Source organism: Drosophila navojoa, chromosome 4 (assembly GCF_054131105.1).
Source record: "Drosophila navojoa isolate 15081-1374.11 chromosome 4, UAZ_NAV_1.0, whole genome shotgun sequence".
In the NCBI taxonomy this organism is placed as follows: Eukaryota; Metazoa; Arthropoda; class Insecta; order Diptera; family Drosophilidae; genus Drosophila; species Drosophila navojoa.
In genome coordinates, this window is record NC_142892.1 from 24,180,505 (window position 1) to 24,195,282 (window position 14,778).

Below are 14,778 nucleotides of genomic sequence, written 5' to 3' on the forward strand. Positions count from 1 at the left end.
TAAAAAAACTAAAAAACAAACATTAGTGGAGGGATAATCGTAAAAGATCATTGCCAAAAGTACAAATAAACCAATTTTTAAAGCAAACTAGAAACAACGTAAACAATTTCGCAAACAACTAAACAAAATACAAAACAAAACAAAAACAATTATATATAGTTGCTAACTTTTTTCTACTACAGTGAAATGAAATATATTTTCCAATTAGCTTTTAGCATCGTTCCAATTTGACTCTCTTTTGGCGCTGTTGCATACTTTGCAGCGCCAAGTGAATTCGAATTGGCAGACAGTAAATGCGGCTCTCTTGATGCGCGACTCTCTTTCGATCGTCCGCACTCTCTGCATTCAGCACGCAAGAGAGCTGCATTTGCGACATTTAATGTACTGTTAACTGCAAGCACTACATTCACAAGCAAACACAAACACATACACGCGCAGGCACACAGAACGAGCGTTTAAAGCCGAAAAGAGAAGTGAAGCAGGGGCAACAACTAATTCTATTTACATACGCAAACATATTTGTATGTATGTAGTAAGTGTGCGTCAGGCGGAGAAGTGAGCACAGTGAGAAGAGCGTAGAAGAGAAATAGAGACGGGTCTGGGGTGGGAAGCATTTAAGTTAAGCATACGTAAAAACCACATAAATAAGAATACCGCGAAGAATGAACGGAAGAAAGGGGGAAGAAAGATAATGAAGCAAAGACGGGAGTAGCGCGTAAAGAATGAAGACATTTTTTAAACATTAATCATAAATTAAGTTTAAGCCACAACAAAATAAAACAAAAAACAAAAATAATAAAAAAAGAAACAAGTATCCCAGACAAACACGTATGAAATAAAGAAAAAGAAATTATGTTTTATTATTTACATATGCGCGCCCAAAAGGCATTACTGTTTTTTTATTAATATGCGCTGTAAATGTTAATGCAAATTCGAAAAGAAAATTAAAAATCCAAAAAAAAAAAGACTCGAAACCAAGCAAGTATTAAGTACACAACAACAACTATAATTAACTAAAGGACAAAATATATTTGCTTATTCATTTCACGCATGAATTATTGTAAAAAGCTAACTCAATTAATTAATTTACATCCATCCAAAACAAAAACAAAAACAAAAGCAAAAGAAGGAAAGCAAAATGGCAGCGCAACTGAATTTCAAATCAAATTAGTCTAAACAAAAATAAGATGAAGAAGAAGAAGAAAATATTTTGCACAAGAAATGGTTATTAATATATTATATAAATATATGTATACTTATGCCTATAATTTGAAATTATGAAGATGAAACAGAGAGAATCATAAATGTAAAACGTATGTATGTAAATGTAAGGCAGCGAAGAAGACTTTTGAGCAACAAGAAAAAACATGTTTTGATAAATATTTAAATGTTTATAAATATAAATATAAATTATGATAATTGATTAAATAATTATGCAAGCCAACAACTATTATAGTTTGTAAATGCTTTTTATATAATTTTCAAAATAAAAGGAAATCCAACATTTTGCCATTATTAATTTATAAACTTTACAAAGTGTTTGTTTTTTACTTTTTGTTATTTATGGGAAATGATAGATACACACACACACACACACACACACACACACACACACACACACATATATATATATATATATATATATATATATATATATATATATATATATATATATATATATATATATATATATATATATATATATATATATATATACTGAAAATATTGGCGTATATTAATTTTAATCAAGTGTCAACAGAATGAAACACTAGAAACCCAATGCACGTAAAAGATCTACACAAAAAGTATGTAAGATGAAGATATTGAGATGAGAGCTAATCATGATGATTATGATGATGATAATACATATTGTAAAACGATAAACAAATATGAAAATGAATAAGAACATACAAGAAGAAAAGAGAAAGAAAAAAAAACAAATAAAAACTTATATAAAGAATACGAAAAGAAACAAAAATTATATTTATTTAAAAGTACGCGTATTGAAAAGCAAGCAGATATTAATATTAAATAAAACGACAAACAAAGTTAAACACAAATCGTTGCCGACGTTTAATTTAGTCACATTTATTGCATTGTATGTGCATATACACATATGCATATGCACGTATGTTAACTAGCAACTGACAATGGAATGTGCGAATACAACTTGGGGCAATCCTGCTTACGATCTAGTATATGTATATAGATAGGCCTATGCAATTACTTATGTATGTACACACAACTACATAAAAATCAAAATTAGACTTTACAATTGCATTATTAAGTACATGGCAAGTGGCGCGAGCGCGTCTTAAATCAAGTCGAGCTTCAGCTCTAAGTCTACGTCGTAGTTGTCCAGTGCGGTTTTGTTGACGAATCCAAAGTTCCACTGCATTAAACGGTTCTTCTCATTGCAAGCGTTGACCACCAGCTCCTCGGTGTCCGGCAGGAGCTCCATGCACCGCTTGCCCTCTTTGCCGTGCTTAATCAGCTTGGTGTGGTAATCGTAGTACCAATACTGATTGCCTTGCTGCCCGTGGCAGTCCCACAGCCAAACGGGCGCGTTTGCATCCCATATCTGGACGTCGAGGCAGTCCTTCTTCCGGTGCAGCCGCAAGTCCCGCTTCCAGCTGAGCGACCAGTACTGCGTGCGCTGTGGCTTCACCAGATTTCGTGCACACGGGTATATGCCTACCCGATTGTGACGGGGCTTGCTAAGCGTATCCACGCACAACGTGGGGTCGCCCACATTCTGGATGGCGCCACTGGCGTAGTCGGGCGGATCGACGGGCGGATAGTTCTTTATCAAGTCAAAGGCCACATTCTCCATGAACCACTTGAACGATTTGCACTTCAGTTTCGTCCGTATGGCTTTTTGTGCCGTTAGATCACCTGCGTCTACACGCTCGTAGATGCCATCTGCGCCGTTGTACAAGTAGTGCTTGTATTCATCCATCCAGACCTCAGCCACGCGCTTGTAGTTCTATTTATGGTATATCATATCTTATACTGCAACTGATATCTGATAAGAGTTATTCAATTACTCACTTTGTGCAAATAGTCGCCTCCGCGTGGATTCGACACGTGATTGCGTGGACCGCGATATATGTGGCCTATTCGGGAGCAGGGCGCATCGTACATCTGTCCACCACACATCCAGATTTTGAAGCTCAGCTCGTACTGCTCACCGCCCCAAATGTCCAGTCCCTCATCGTAGCCCCCCAGCTCCCAGAAGAACTCGGCGGAAATGGCAAAAAGACCGCCCGCCATGACAGGACTTTTGAACGGCTCCGCAGGATGTTTCAGATCCTCGGGGAGCAGCGGCAGACGTTTGTAGAAAAAGTCCCAGTCGAAAGCACCACGCGCGCCCTCATCTTGGGCTCGATAGTTAAAATTACTGTGGTCAATCACGTCAATGAACGGACAGACGGCAGTGCGTTTGTTTTGAGCAATCGGCTCCAGCAACGGTGGCAGCCAATTGTAGTTGGCCTCGACGTGCGAGTCCAGAAATATGAGCACTTCGGCAGTGGCGTTCCGGGCACCCGCAGAGCGAGCACCGATCAAGCCCGTCCGCCGTGGCAGCCGCACGATGCGCACTTTATTAAAATGCTCGGCAATGTAATCCTCCAGCGGCTTGAAGAGATAGGCTCGATCACTGAAGTCGTCCACGAGGATGATCTCCTTGAGCAACTCCGGTGGCGATCGGTTGATCAGACTGTGCACGGACCGCATGAGCACAGACATGTACTCGTTGTAAAAGATGATGACTACGGACACCGTAGGAAGCTTGCTGAGATACAACTTCTTGCGGCAGCTGTTTGCAAAGAGAAGAGCGAATTAGAAACGAGAACAAAAATTGAATCAAATACTGAATTGGTACGTACTCCTTATGCCGTATGTCAGGAACAGAGCGATTCACAGAAATGGAGTCGGAGAGCAGCGCATTGAAGCCGTTCTCGAGCGAGAGAGTCTTCTCATATTCCCGCTGACTCTCGTCTTCCAGCTTCGCCGCCACGCCCTGCTCGCCGATGCCAACGCGCTTTCTGTCACGCTCTATTGCCGTGTAATCATGCCAGTCTCTCTTGAGCAGATGGTCGTCGGGTGCTGCCACTTGAAGATTGTCGTCTTCTTTTGCTTTGGCCTTTGCATCGACTTCCTCGAGATCAGACTGGTCTGCCTCATCCTCTGCATCGTCCCCCTTTTCAAGCTCCGCCACTAATTCGTCCCTCGGCACAATGATTTTCTTTTTATGATTTGGCTCAGGCAATTGGACATCTCTCGCCGCTTCCAAATGTTGCTCGGCGACCCTTGCTGCTGGCTTTAAGGGCTCCGGTTGGATGCCATGATGTATCGGCTTATTCGTGTACGGCGTAGACGAAATCCAACTCGTGATGAGAAGGAAGAGCATCAGCGAGAGCAACGCCAAAATTGACGACTTGATAATCCATTTGATATTCGGCCGACGCATACTGCTAGATTATTTATATTTTTCTACACTACGGATGGATACGTGGCTGGCTACGCTGCCTGCGGTCCACTGCTGGAACTGATGCTAACACAGATACTCATGGGCAAGGCAAACTCAAGAATGTTTCATATGTGTTAGCTCAGCTGTTGTTTGTGTTTGTTCCGCACGCTCGGTTTTGACTACCAGCTGAAAGATTAGAGCAGCGAAAGAACACGTAGAATAACGTGCTACGAATTATGAACACAGTATGGAAAAGATAAAAATAAATATTGTTTTTTTTTTGTCTGCAGCATAGCATAAGAAAGCCCGCATTTTAGCACACATTTATTTTATCCGAAACAGGTTTATTAAAACACTGGATTTTCATTAGCTTCAACGTTCTACGCTGTGTATCACCAATTTATATACAGTTTTTATGCTTCGACAGCGACTATGAGCCATGGGGCCGACCTTGTAGCCCAAGCCGTACTTCATAACATGTCAAGAACACACCTGTGAAGGTCTCCGATGCAAACCCTATGACGTAGTGCTCTCTCTTAGAGTTAATGACCGTTACAACTATTATTTACAGTAATATTAGGAGCAGTACTAAATTTGTAGTACAGCTAATACTATTCAAAAGTACCACTTCTACGCCTACTCTGAATTCTCGTGCTACGAATTTCTCTTAATGACAACTGGCTCTACTACTACTTCAAATACAACTACATAATTCAATATTACCACTATTACTGTAACTAATTGATTCGACTACTGCTTCTGTGGTACTACTATTAATGTCAACACTAAAACTAATTATAATTCATATTTAAAAAGCTTACTTGATTTACCGAATCTTTTGAATAGCCTACTTCTGTTCAGTGTGAGCGTTATAGAGAACTGAGAAAACGGCACCGCTCGAGGTTCTCAAAATATGCCCCCCCGCTCATGCACTCACTCATGTGTGTGAGTGTGGGTTCTACTACATTGCGAGGCAATTACACAAAAAGCAAAAGCAAACAAAACATTTCACTGATAAGCGGCAACGACGCGTCGCGACGTCGACAACGACAACGACAACGACAACGTTGACATTTTCGACTGGCAGCCGAAAATAGTTGCTTAGTTAAGATAAATTCCAAATGGCAGGCCACTTCCGGTATTTTAAAGTGAAAGCAATTGAAGGCACGTACATAGATAAAATGCATCAAATTGCCAATTGTTTGAATGGATGTAATAAGAGAATTTTGTTTACTTTTCCGTTTGTTTTGCTTTGTTTTTGGTAGTTTGCCACATGATCAGTTTTTATGTTACCTGTCAACTATCGCCATTGGAAGAATGCCACTGATTGTTGATTTTTTATTCGAAATGCCGAAGTTAAGGTTGGCTACGAATCTATACAACAAATTCCTTCCACGTCCACCAAATATGTCTTCTTCTATTTGGTCAGTGATTTGGATTAACAATTGCTGCTGCTTCTTGAATACGACTTGTTCTTTTGCTATTCACCACGACGCGCTGCCAACCAAATCAGCTGCCGCATGCTCGCGAATCGCGACTCACCGGCAACAACAATCAACAATCAAATATACCAAATGATTTCGATTTCTATTTTGTTTATTGTGGTAAAGTGTGGTACACCTTATTACAGTAATTCAATAATTGTGGTTCAGTGTCTACTAGATAGCTATTTTCAACATTTTCAGCACTTCCTCCTTATATTTGGCTATGTTGTACTCATTTTCGCCCTCGTTTATCAACTTCTCCACGCTGTCAGCATAGGTAGCACTGGGTGCTTGCTTTTCCCCAGTTGCGTTCCAATTGAGGATTGCCTCAGCAGAAACCTTTGCCTTATTCCGTTCAAAGAGATAGACCTCCATGTCGGCCTCTGACTTGCTATCTTCCCATGGCTCCGTAATGAATGACTCGTGGTAACATGCTGTCAGCAAATACAAAGCATAGTCGTAATTCTGCTTGCGCGTCGGACAGCGATCAGCGACAAATGTTAGTACTCCAGTCTCCTGGTTGTACCGATCGCCCACGAGACGTAGAAATTTGTCTTTAGCATGAGCATCAAACTTTAAGTCGGTCAGTTTCAGCGTTATTGTGACGCGACGAGCCTCCGGATGCCGTATTGTCGGCAGACTGTGGCAATAGTCCGTAGTGACGACTTCTACGGGGAAGATAGCCTTCCAGGTGGCTTCCGATTCTAGTCCCTTCGGCCACGGTGTGCAAAACTTTTTGATTGCCTCGCATTGCTGACGTATGGCCGGTGGCGTTAAATGCAAGAAATTTGGTATTTTCATTAGCTCCGCATTGGCGTACTTTGAGGGAGCAGCTGCTCCTCGCTCTGTGTAGCCTTGGCGCAAAGGCAGCGGTACGCTGGCAGGGTGAAAAGAACGGGGTCCCGACCAGACAGCTGTCCAATCTTGATCTACAGGCATATGCGTTGTCCGCGGAGGCGGTGCCACCTCCTTCTTTATTACACGCTTGCGTGCCTGTTGTTTGACAGTACGTAGATTGAGCACCCGGAATTCTGCAAGCACAAGTAAGTTCAATCTTATGATTGTTTACCATCTATTCGGTTTACCCTCATCGTCTTCCACCGACTGCTCCGATTGCTGCTGCTGGCTGCTAAATACCCGCAAAGTGCGTGAAGCTACGCCGGCATTGTTGCTTCGTATGCTACTCTCAAGCAATCGTACTAAATTAGTTGCCATGGTTAATTTAATTTTATTGAAGATTATTAGAACCAGCCAATTGCTAGTTTTTATAGAAAACTTAACAAATAAAGTTTACGTAAACCATGCGACTGCGAAGCGACATTCACCACAACAGCCAACACATCAGCTGTTTTAGTATCGATACCAAGTACAAAGGAGGTGCAATGCGAATGAGTGTATAGAAAACAGGAGGGGGATGGGCAAATATATATGCAATTAAGAGTTTGATTGTAGTCCAAGGTCAAATGCTGCCCAATCGTTTAGTAATATGAGACAAATATAGCCGCTAAAGAGCTTGGTGGTATTGATTTACTGCTATCGCATCGTATACTCCTGATTGGCCATTACAGTCTATCACTTATCAGCGCATTAATGCTGCTGCCTGATGATAAGCCAAGCAACAGTCGCTTGTATCTCACGACTCTGTGAACAAGCAAATAAATCAGTTTTGCTTAGTTGCTTATAAACGACTAGCCGGTTATAGTAGCGCCGTTATTGCACTGATATTTGAGTTCTTACAGATCAAAAGTCTCATAATTACAAAATGACTACGACAGGTGTTAAGCGGGTGCTCTCCATTCAAAGTCACGTAGTGCACGGCTATGTGGGCAATAAGGTGGCTACCTTTCCCCTCCAGGTAGGTGACGCATGCACTATTAAATTTTTAGTATATTTGCATTGGGCAATATCCAATTTTCTTTCTTTAGCTTCTCGGCTTCGATGTGGATCCGTTGAATTCTGTCCAGTTTTCAAATCACACAGGCTACAATTGCTTCAAGGGTCCAATATCTACTGAAAAAGAATTGGGTCAGTAGTTGTTTATTAACATAAATAGTGCAGTCTTATGCTAACAAGTTGCTTACTTTGTAGCGAACATATTCGAGGGTCTGGAGGAGAATAAGTTACTGGGTCACTACTCCCATTTACTGACGGGCTACATCGGCAATCCCTTGTTTCTGCGTCAAGTTGGAGAGATTCTGCGAAGGATCCGCATAGCAAATCCCGATCTGATCTATGTATGTGACCCCGTCATGGGCGACAATGGCAGCATGTACGTGCCCAAAGAGCTGCTGCCCGTGTATCGGGACGAGATCATTCCTTTAGCTGACATCGTGACGCCCAACCAGTACGAAGTCGAACTGCTCACAGGCAAGGAGGTTCGCAGCGAGGCGGCTGTTTGGGAGGCGATGGATTGGTTCCACGAGCGCAAAATAAAGACGGTTGTTATTTCCAGTAGCGACTTGGGTCAGCCGGGCATTCTTCGCGCGTTCTTGAGCCAGATGAATGGGCCAAGGCTAGCTATCGATATACCCAAGCAAGGAGACAAGGATCTGTTTTTTACTGGCACCGGTGATCTCTTTGCCTCACTCTTTCTGGCTCACAGCCATGCCAGCGGCGATGTCACCGAAGCGTTCGAAAAAACCATTGCCACCCTGCAGGCCGTAATCAGGCGCACAGTCGAGCAGATGCCCGGACAACGGTCCAGTGGATCTGTTCAGGCCTGGGAGCGAGAGCTAAAACTCATTCAAAGCAAATCGGAGATCGAACACCCGAAGGTAGTGCTCAAAGCCCAACGCCTCAACTAGAGCAGCACAGTGCGCACTCAACGAAACGGACAATACAATGAACAATACTTATCTAATCCAAATATACATGCCAGAATATTAATGCCCCTTACAGTCGACTCAACTAGTTTTTTATTGTGCATACTTAATAGATGCCACGTTTGTTTACACTGGTGACATCTCAAAAAATCACTGAACTACGGCGCGAGAAGTGCTCGTGCTCCACTATAAATACTAGATATGGCTCTCAAGCAGTCAAACAGTTGACGTCATGCAGTTGCCCATTCTCCTTGCAGTCTGCTGCGCCGTGGCCTGCGCCAGCAATGCACAAGATGCAACGGACAAAGCCTATTCACCGCGCTACACTCTATTGGCCGAGAGCAAGCGAAAGGATCAGGACCTTGGACCTGCTCGAACTGATGTAGCTGCCAGTGAAAAGCAACCTTGGCGGCGCTTGGCCTATGCCGGCTTTGGCGGTCAGCCAAGTAACTGGCTAGGCTCTAGTTCGGTCGGAGCGCTCGCGGCGCCAATCGGACCCGGTCTCATGCTGCTGGGTCTTAATCTAGGCGCTCTTCTTTGCATGCTATTGGGATTACTAGGACTGGGCCCATCTTACCGAGTCGGTCCATGGCACACAGGCGATATTTACCGGAGCGATAGACACAATTTAGGTGGGGACAAGGAAACGACATTGTATTTATAAACTTCAAGCCTTTCTCACAGGTTTACGCACAGCTTATAAAAAATGATTTAAATTTACATAATATATATTATAGTGATTATTTAGGGTTTTTACAGAACTAAAAGCAGTAAATTAAAATCGTTGAACTTGCATAAAGAAACCGAAATTGAAAATAAACGCTAACACAATGCAATTAAGATCAATTATTTCTTTACGCGAAATGAGGCAGCCCGATTTATTCTTACTACCGGCGCCTCCTTGACGCCCGAGCCAATGGTGCCGGCAAGACGGGAAATGGGTTTGCGCGCCGACGTCGTGGTGCCGGCGAGAGCTGTGTTAAATATAATAGAGAATACTTATTTAGTAAAATTGTAGACTTATTTTGGGATTTCTGACTCACTCTTAGCAATGAGCGCCCGCGGACTTTTCCGCACGCAGTTCGATGGGAACTTTAAATTCTCTTTCTGTATCGCAGCCGCGCATGTGCGCTGCAATCCTTGAGTTGTAAACTTGTTAGACTTGAGCAGAGCTGAAAGAACGAGCAGAAGGTCAGGATAAGATTGCAGCCACTTCACTTGAATCCGCAGCTAACCTTGTTTAACCTTGTCTCTGTCTGCAGATCCGCAGACGTTCTGATCCGACAGCAAATCCGATACCATGCGTTGATTGACCAGGGGTCTAGATTTGGTGACAGTCGCCGTCAACGCCTTGCGGGAGTTCATGTTGCCGGAAATTACTTGAGTGACGTCTAGGTTGCGTGGCTTCTTAAAGGCCTGCTGCCCATCCTCTCCACTGTCCGTGTCGGAGTCCGTATCTTCAAAGCTGTCCACGCCCAGGTGAAGTACAAACTCGCTATTGGTTAGCGTGTGCGTGTAGCGCCGGTCGCGACTGCGCTTCTTGGCGCTGTTGGTCAATGCTAATGGCGACATATTCTCCTGCTGCTGCTCGGCGAGAAGCGCATCGAGTTCCAAGTCGTGCGCCGATAACTCTGTTTCGGATGCTGAGAAATGCATCCTTCGCTCAAGTCGCTCGTATACACCTTGTATTTCTGGCGTCAGTTTCTGTGTCTCCTCCAAGCGGTTGTATAACTGATGCAGGACATCGCACATCATGGATATGGATTTGCGTAAAAGGCTCGCATTTTCGGCTTGTTCATTGTTAATACTGGTTAAATGACTACAGTTTATCTGCTGCTTGGACAGTTGCACTTCCAGATCCTTGTTACTTAGGTAAATGCTCAAGATTTGGTGATATTTCGACTCCTTCACTTCAACCTTCAGCTTTTTCAGATTTAGGCAAGCAATCTCAAGTTTACTGCGCCAATGAGGCAGCTCATCAGTATACTTTTGATTTCTTGTGTTTAATGTCGTCATGTAGTCTGTAAATAATTTAAAGTCCTGGAAAATAAAAATAAGAAATAGATTGTTACAAAAAATTAAATACAACTAACAGAAAATTCTTGTGTACTATAAAAATTTATCATAATAATAAAAATAAAAAAAACAAGTAAGAAGACTCTAGTCGAGACTGCTCGACTAGGAGATACCCTGAACCCTCCAAGCTGATATTCTTATCATTCTGCACTTCTTTTATGCACGCACACATACATACACATGCATCCATCCTCACGCGCCCGCGCTTTGCTAACTGCGCAGTAAGCAGCGACTGCGCTTGGGCTGCGCTGCAGTGTGGGCAATAGTATGAGAATTTATTTGATGAATAACTTTTTGTAGACATGCAATCTTGATGAAATTTTCAGAGCGTAATCATATGGTCAAAATGTGTGTACATTCTAAAGCACAAGTCTCTAGTACTTGAAATACGTTTTTTGCAAATTGGGGGCGAAGGGGGCGTGGTATCCAAAATCTGTTGATTACAAAATGTTTGTATTCATCATATATATATACACAGTAAATCTGAAGTCTCTATGTCTAATAGTACTCCAATGAGGCTCAAAAAACAAAATCAATTTTTCGATTATTCTCGATAAAAAGTTATCGGATGAGTTATCGAAAAAATAAAGCAAACTCGTACTGCGTATGGTATACACGAGTATGCACAAAAAATTTCAGCTCTCTAGCTCTTATATCTTCTGAGATCTCGGCGTTCATACGGACAGACGGACGGACGGACGGACGGACGGACAGGGCTATATCGACTCAGCTCATCGTGCTGATCAAGAATATATATACTTTGTGGGGTCTGCGATGATTCCTTCTGCCTGTTACATACTTTTACACAAAAACATTATACCCTGATTTCCCATTTTCAATGGGTTCAGGGTATAAAAATGAGGTTGCTCAATAGTTTGAAAACTCATTGAAAAATAAATAAAAATGTAACTTTTATTTGAATATGCTGTCAATATTAACTGACCACAAACTTAGAATAAAAAATTAACACATATTTATTCATAAACTAATTAAACAAAAATTAAATAAAAATTTTATATCAATCAATAAGTCAATATCAATCAATAAAAAAAAATAAAATAACAATATTAATATTACTATATTAAAAGCATTAGAAATCAGAAACTAAAAGATACAAATATTTTTACCAGCATACATTGCTTTTTTTAAATCAGGTTGGCATTACCGCCGCCAGGTGAATGAATTGAGCTTTAGGCAAGTTGGCAGCTTTGCATTGTATTTGATGTGCAAGTCGTAATATTTTAAATAATACAAAATGCTCGCCAAGACGAGACTGCTTTTGCGAGCGTTAACCATTAGCTTAACACCGATTCGTCCGACAATAGGCGCTATAACACAACTGCAGCAGATCCAGCCGTTAGCAGAAAACGGCGCGGCATCTGTGCTGGGTCTGCAGCAGGCACGCAGTTATGCAAAAGGCAAAGACAGAAAAAAGGAAAAAGGCGGCAAGGGTAAACCTGCTAAGGTTGAGATAAATGAGCAACAGCTGCGTGAACTGATCAACCTGGACAGCCTGAATGCGCAGATGGAAAAGTCCGTCATGCAAATGAAGGAGGATTTCATTAAGAATCTGTCGCTGCGCTCCACGAGCGGCGCCATCGACACACTGCGCATCAAGGTAGACGGCGCCGAGCACGAGCTGCAGGAGCTGGCCCAGATATCGCGCAAGAATCCAAAGACGATAATAGTCAATATGATTGCGTTCCCACAGACCATACCAGACGTGCTGCGCGCCATTGAGAAGAGCGGCATGAATCTGAATCCTCAGCAAGACGGCACAACCCTCTTCATACCCATACCCAAGGTGACCAAGGAGCATCGCGAGCTGCTGTCCAAGAATGCGAAAGCGCTGTTCATCAAGTACCGCGACGCCATACGGGACATACAGAACGCACAGATCCGCAAGCTCAAGAAGCAGACAGACATCGCCAAAGACGACGTCTTTGCGGCCCAAACGCAGGTCACGGCCATTGCGGACAAATACATTGCCGAGGCGGACAAGCTGCTCGTCAGCAAGCAGAAAGAGCTAACTGGGGAGACTTGATACCTCTAGACTGATATTGGACTCAACTAGAATATTATTGTACCCTCACTACAAATGTTACTGCCTATTGAAACGTAAGCTAAGCTTCTCAGAAATACAGCGAGTCTTAAGCGTTAAATAGTGGAGACTGTTGAAGGTTATCCGAATATAAGCCTAAAAAATTGTAGGCTATATCTAATGATACTCACCTCTTGTATTAGCCGTTGATCCTGCGTCACAGCTTTCCTCAGCTGCTCAAAATCCTTCTTCAGTGTTTGTCGATAGCTAAGGGTCTGAATCTTGCTTCGTAGGCCAATGACGCACTGTTGCAGCTTGATCACAGAGGTGTATACAGCATCGATGCGGCTGTACCAAGGCTTGAGCTCCTGCATGTCAAATCCTCCGAAGCTGCTACTGCTGCTGGCGGACCGCTCCAGCTGTGCAAGTTTGGACTCGAGCGCTTTATTGTGCTGCAGCAAACGTTCCTGCTCGGCCATCAGCTCGGTGACCTTCTTTACGTAGAACTCCTTGGGCAAATTCGATTTGAGCACGTTCTGGCGCAGCACGGAGCGTATCTTCTTGGCGCGACTGGCGTACTTTAGGGTGTTGTAGGTGTCTTCATAGGTGAGCGAACTCATGGACACATTAGCTATCATCAGAGTACGGCAATTGCCGCCGAGGGAGTCTTTTAGGATCCTAGTCAAGTTTGAGTCCCGATAGGGTATGTGCTTCAGCCCATCGGCCAGCTTATTGATGCAGTTGCCCAGCGCCAAGAGGCTCTTGTTGATACTCGCGCCCTCCTTGAAGCGCATACCAAGGCCCTTGGTGCTAGCAGCACGTTCACTGCCTGCCAAGTCAATCATGGAAAGCTTCACACTACGCTTGGTGCCAGTACTTAATTCCGTGATGCGTATGTGTACTTGAAAAATGGCGTGCGAGCGCGAACTCTCTGCGTTGGCATCTGTTGGATGCTGGGTACGGTTTGCGTTTCCTATAGTAAGCATGTGCAGCAGCTCCTCTGCGCTGTAAATAGGCTTCAGCACTAATCCGCTTACGACCACGCCATTTGCATCCTCGCGCAATTTTAAAGGACCTGTTTTTGTGAGCAGGTTCATAACCTGTTCGTTGTACACTTCCAGATAGCTGACGCCCACGTCAAATTTGCGCGTCGCGTTTTGACTCTGTATTTTTTCGAAGAGATCGCGCATGGTCAGGAACGTGAGCCCAGGGCAGTTTTCACAGCCCAGCATTGTGAACGTCTTTCCCGCACCCGTCGCGCCATAGACAAACACCGAGCAATTGTACCTGCGATGTACACATGTTACCAGTCAAATTCAAATTTCGAAAGCAGGCGCACTTCTACACTTACCCATCGAGCACTGCATCGACCAGCGGCGCTGTACACTCTTGGAACAAGTTTTCGTTTGTGTGATCCGTATCATAGACACGATCAAATTCCATGGTTAGTTTTTTGTTTGTGCGCTTTGAGATGTCTCTGTACTGCTGTTTGGCACCTTGGTAAAAGAATTCGTCGTCCTCCTCATCTGGGTCGAACAACAATGAAGATCCGTCCATTACTTTTATTATGCATCTTTGATTCTGTTCCTTTTCCCGCTGATTGTATGGGCGCACTCGTACTATTACTTTAATATTCGTTGGTTCAGGCATGTTTTAAACTATTCGGTTACACTTTTTGCTTATTGTTTTTCTTTGTACTTGTATTTAATTTTTGATTTGGTACAGCCTGAATTGGACGTTTTTTTGATTTGTTTGAATTTTGCTTTGACGCGTCTTTCTCTCTTTCTGAGTTGATTTGAGCTGTATTTAGAGGGTTGCTTTGCATTCGATAAATTGATCATCGATAGATATATTTTGCGCGAGCTGGTCACTTTGATGCTCATG

General features: G+C 43.0%; 6 protein-coding genes and 1 long non-coding RNA gene across 10 annotated transcripts in view; 4 read left to right on the forward strand and 3 right to left on the reverse strand.

Moving 5' to 3' along the window:
• The window catches only part of LOC149091532 (uncharacterized), a 62,115-nt gene that overhangs the window by 26,828 nt on the left and 20,509 nt on the right, over positions 1–14,778 (forward strand). The gene's annotated exons all lie outside the window — the stretch shown is intronic.
• Pgant6 (Polypeptide N-Acetylgalactosaminyltransferase 6) lies at positions 1,946–5,970 on the reverse strand. 4 transcript variants are annotated; one of them, XM_018101325.3, is made up of 4 exons: positions 5,765–5,970; positions 3,888–4,657; positions 3,052–3,817; positions 1,946–2,986 (listed from the first exon to the last, which is right to left on the reverse strand). In XM_018101325.3, exons 2-4 carry the CDS (start codon positions 4,469–4,471, stop codon positions 2,315–2,317), a joined length of 2,022 nt encoding a protein of 673 aa, XP_017956814.1. In that variant the 5' UTR covers positions 4,472–4,657; positions 5,765–5,970; the 3' UTR covers positions 1,946–2,314. The 4 variants fall into 4 exon arrangements, with proteins under 4 accessions (XP_017956814.1, XP_089114906.1, XP_089114905.1 ...); XM_089258780.1 differs by lacking the exon at positions 5,765–5,970 and adding an exon at positions 5,644–5,667; XM_089258779.1 differs by lacking the exon at positions 5,765–5,970 and adding an exon at positions 5,302–5,435.
• mRpS35 (mitochondrial ribosomal protein S35) lies at positions 6,050–7,311 on the reverse strand. The gene is made up of 2 exons (XM_018101334.3): positions 7,041–7,311; positions 6,050–6,986 (listed from the first exon to the last, which is right to left on the reverse strand). The coding sequence occupies exons 1-2, from the start codon at positions 7,168–7,170 to the stop codon at positions 6,130–6,132; spliced, it is 987 nt and encodes a 328-aa protein (XP_017956823.1). The 5' UTR covers positions 7,171–7,311; the 3' UTR covers positions 6,050–6,129.
• On the forward strand, positions 7,407–8,846 carry Pdxk (pyridoxal kinase). Its single transcript, XM_018101335.3, has 3 exons — positions 7,407–7,810; positions 7,881–7,980; positions 8,044–8,846. The coding sequence occupies exons 1-3, from the start codon at positions 7,718–7,720 to the stop codon at positions 8,757–8,759; spliced, it is 909 nt and encodes a 302-aa protein (XP_017956824.1). The 5' UTR covers positions 7,407–7,717; the 3' UTR covers positions 8,760–8,846.
• On the forward strand, positions 8,984–10,261 carry LOC108651545 (uncharacterized). Its single transcript, XM_018101339.3, has one exon. It carries the CDS (start codon positions 9,010–9,012, stop codon positions 9,439–9,441), a length of 432 nt encoding a protein of 143 aa, XP_017956828.1. The 5' UTR covers positions 8,984–9,009; the 3' UTR covers positions 9,442–10,261.
• Klp67A (Kinesin-like protein at 67A) lies at positions 9,488–14,680 on the reverse strand. Its single transcript, XM_018101323.3, has 5 exons — positions 14,246–14,680; positions 13,086–14,181; positions 10,013–10,817; positions 9,821–9,949; positions 9,488–9,751 (listed from the first exon to the last, which is right to left on the reverse strand). Exons 1-5 carry the CDS (start codon positions 14,542–14,544, stop codon positions 9,624–9,626), a joined length of 2,457 nt encoding a protein of 818 aa, XP_017956812.1. The 5' UTR covers positions 14,545–14,680; the 3' UTR covers positions 9,488–9,623.
• mRRF1 (mitochondrial ribosome recycling factor 1) lies at positions 12,016–13,015 on the forward strand. The gene has a single exon (XM_018101336.2). The coding sequence runs from the start codon at positions 12,109–12,111 to the stop codon at positions 12,895–12,897; it is 789 nt and encodes a 262-aa protein (XP_017956825.1). The 5' UTR covers positions 12,016–12,108; the 3' UTR covers positions 12,898–13,015.

Coding starts and splice junctions, on each gene's coding strand:
- Pgant6 (XM_018101325.3), bottom strand. CDS start 4,471: ATGCGTCGGCCGAATATCAAATGGATTATCAAGTCGTCAATTTTGGCG. Junction 3,818..3,887: donor CCTGACATACGGCATAAGGA/GTACGTACCAAT, acceptor CTTTGCAAACAG/CTGCCGCAAGAAGTTGTATC. Junction 2,987..3,051: donor GAGGCGACTATTTGCACAAA/GTGAGTAATTGA, acceptor TACCATAAATAG/AACTACAAGCGCGTGGCTGA.
- mRpS35 (XM_018101334.3), bottom strand. CDS start 7,170: ATGGCAACTAATTTAGTACGATTGCTTGAGAGTAGCATACGAAGCAAC. Junction 6,987..7,040: donor GTCGGTGGAAGACGATGAGG/GTAAACCGAATA, acceptor TTGTGCTTGCAG/AATTCCGGGTGCTCAATCTA.
- Pdxk (XM_018101335.3), top strand. CDS start 7,718: ATGACTACGACAGGTGTTAAGCGGGTGCTCTCCATTCAAAGTCACGTA. Junction 7,811..7,880: donor TGGCTACCTTTCCCCTCCAG/GTAGGTGACGCA, acceptor TTCTTTCTTTAG/CTTCTCGGCTTCGATGTGGA. Junction 7,981..8,043: donor ATCTACTGAAAAAGAATTGG/GTCAGTAGTTGT, acceptor CTTACTTTGTAG/CGAACATATTCGAGGGTCTG.
- LOC108651545 (XM_018101339.3), top strand. CDS start 9,010: ATGCAGTTGCCCATTCTCCTTGCAGTCTGCTGCGCCGTGGCCTGCGCC.
- mRRF1 (XM_018101336.2), top strand. CDS start 12,109: ATGCTCGCCAAGACGAGACTGCTTTTGCGAGCGTTAACCATTAGCTTA.
- Klp67A (XM_018101323.3), bottom strand. CDS start 14,544: ATGCCTGAACCAACGAATATTAAAGTAATAGTACGAGTGCGCCCATAC. Junction 14,182..14,245: donor GTCGATGCAGTGCTCGATGG/GTAAGTGTAGAA, acceptor TGTACATCGCAG/GTACAATTGCTCGGTGTTTG. Junction 10,818..13,085: donor ATCAACGGCTAATACAAGAG/GTGAGTATCATT, acceptor TTTATTTTCCAG/GACTTTAAATTATTTACAGA.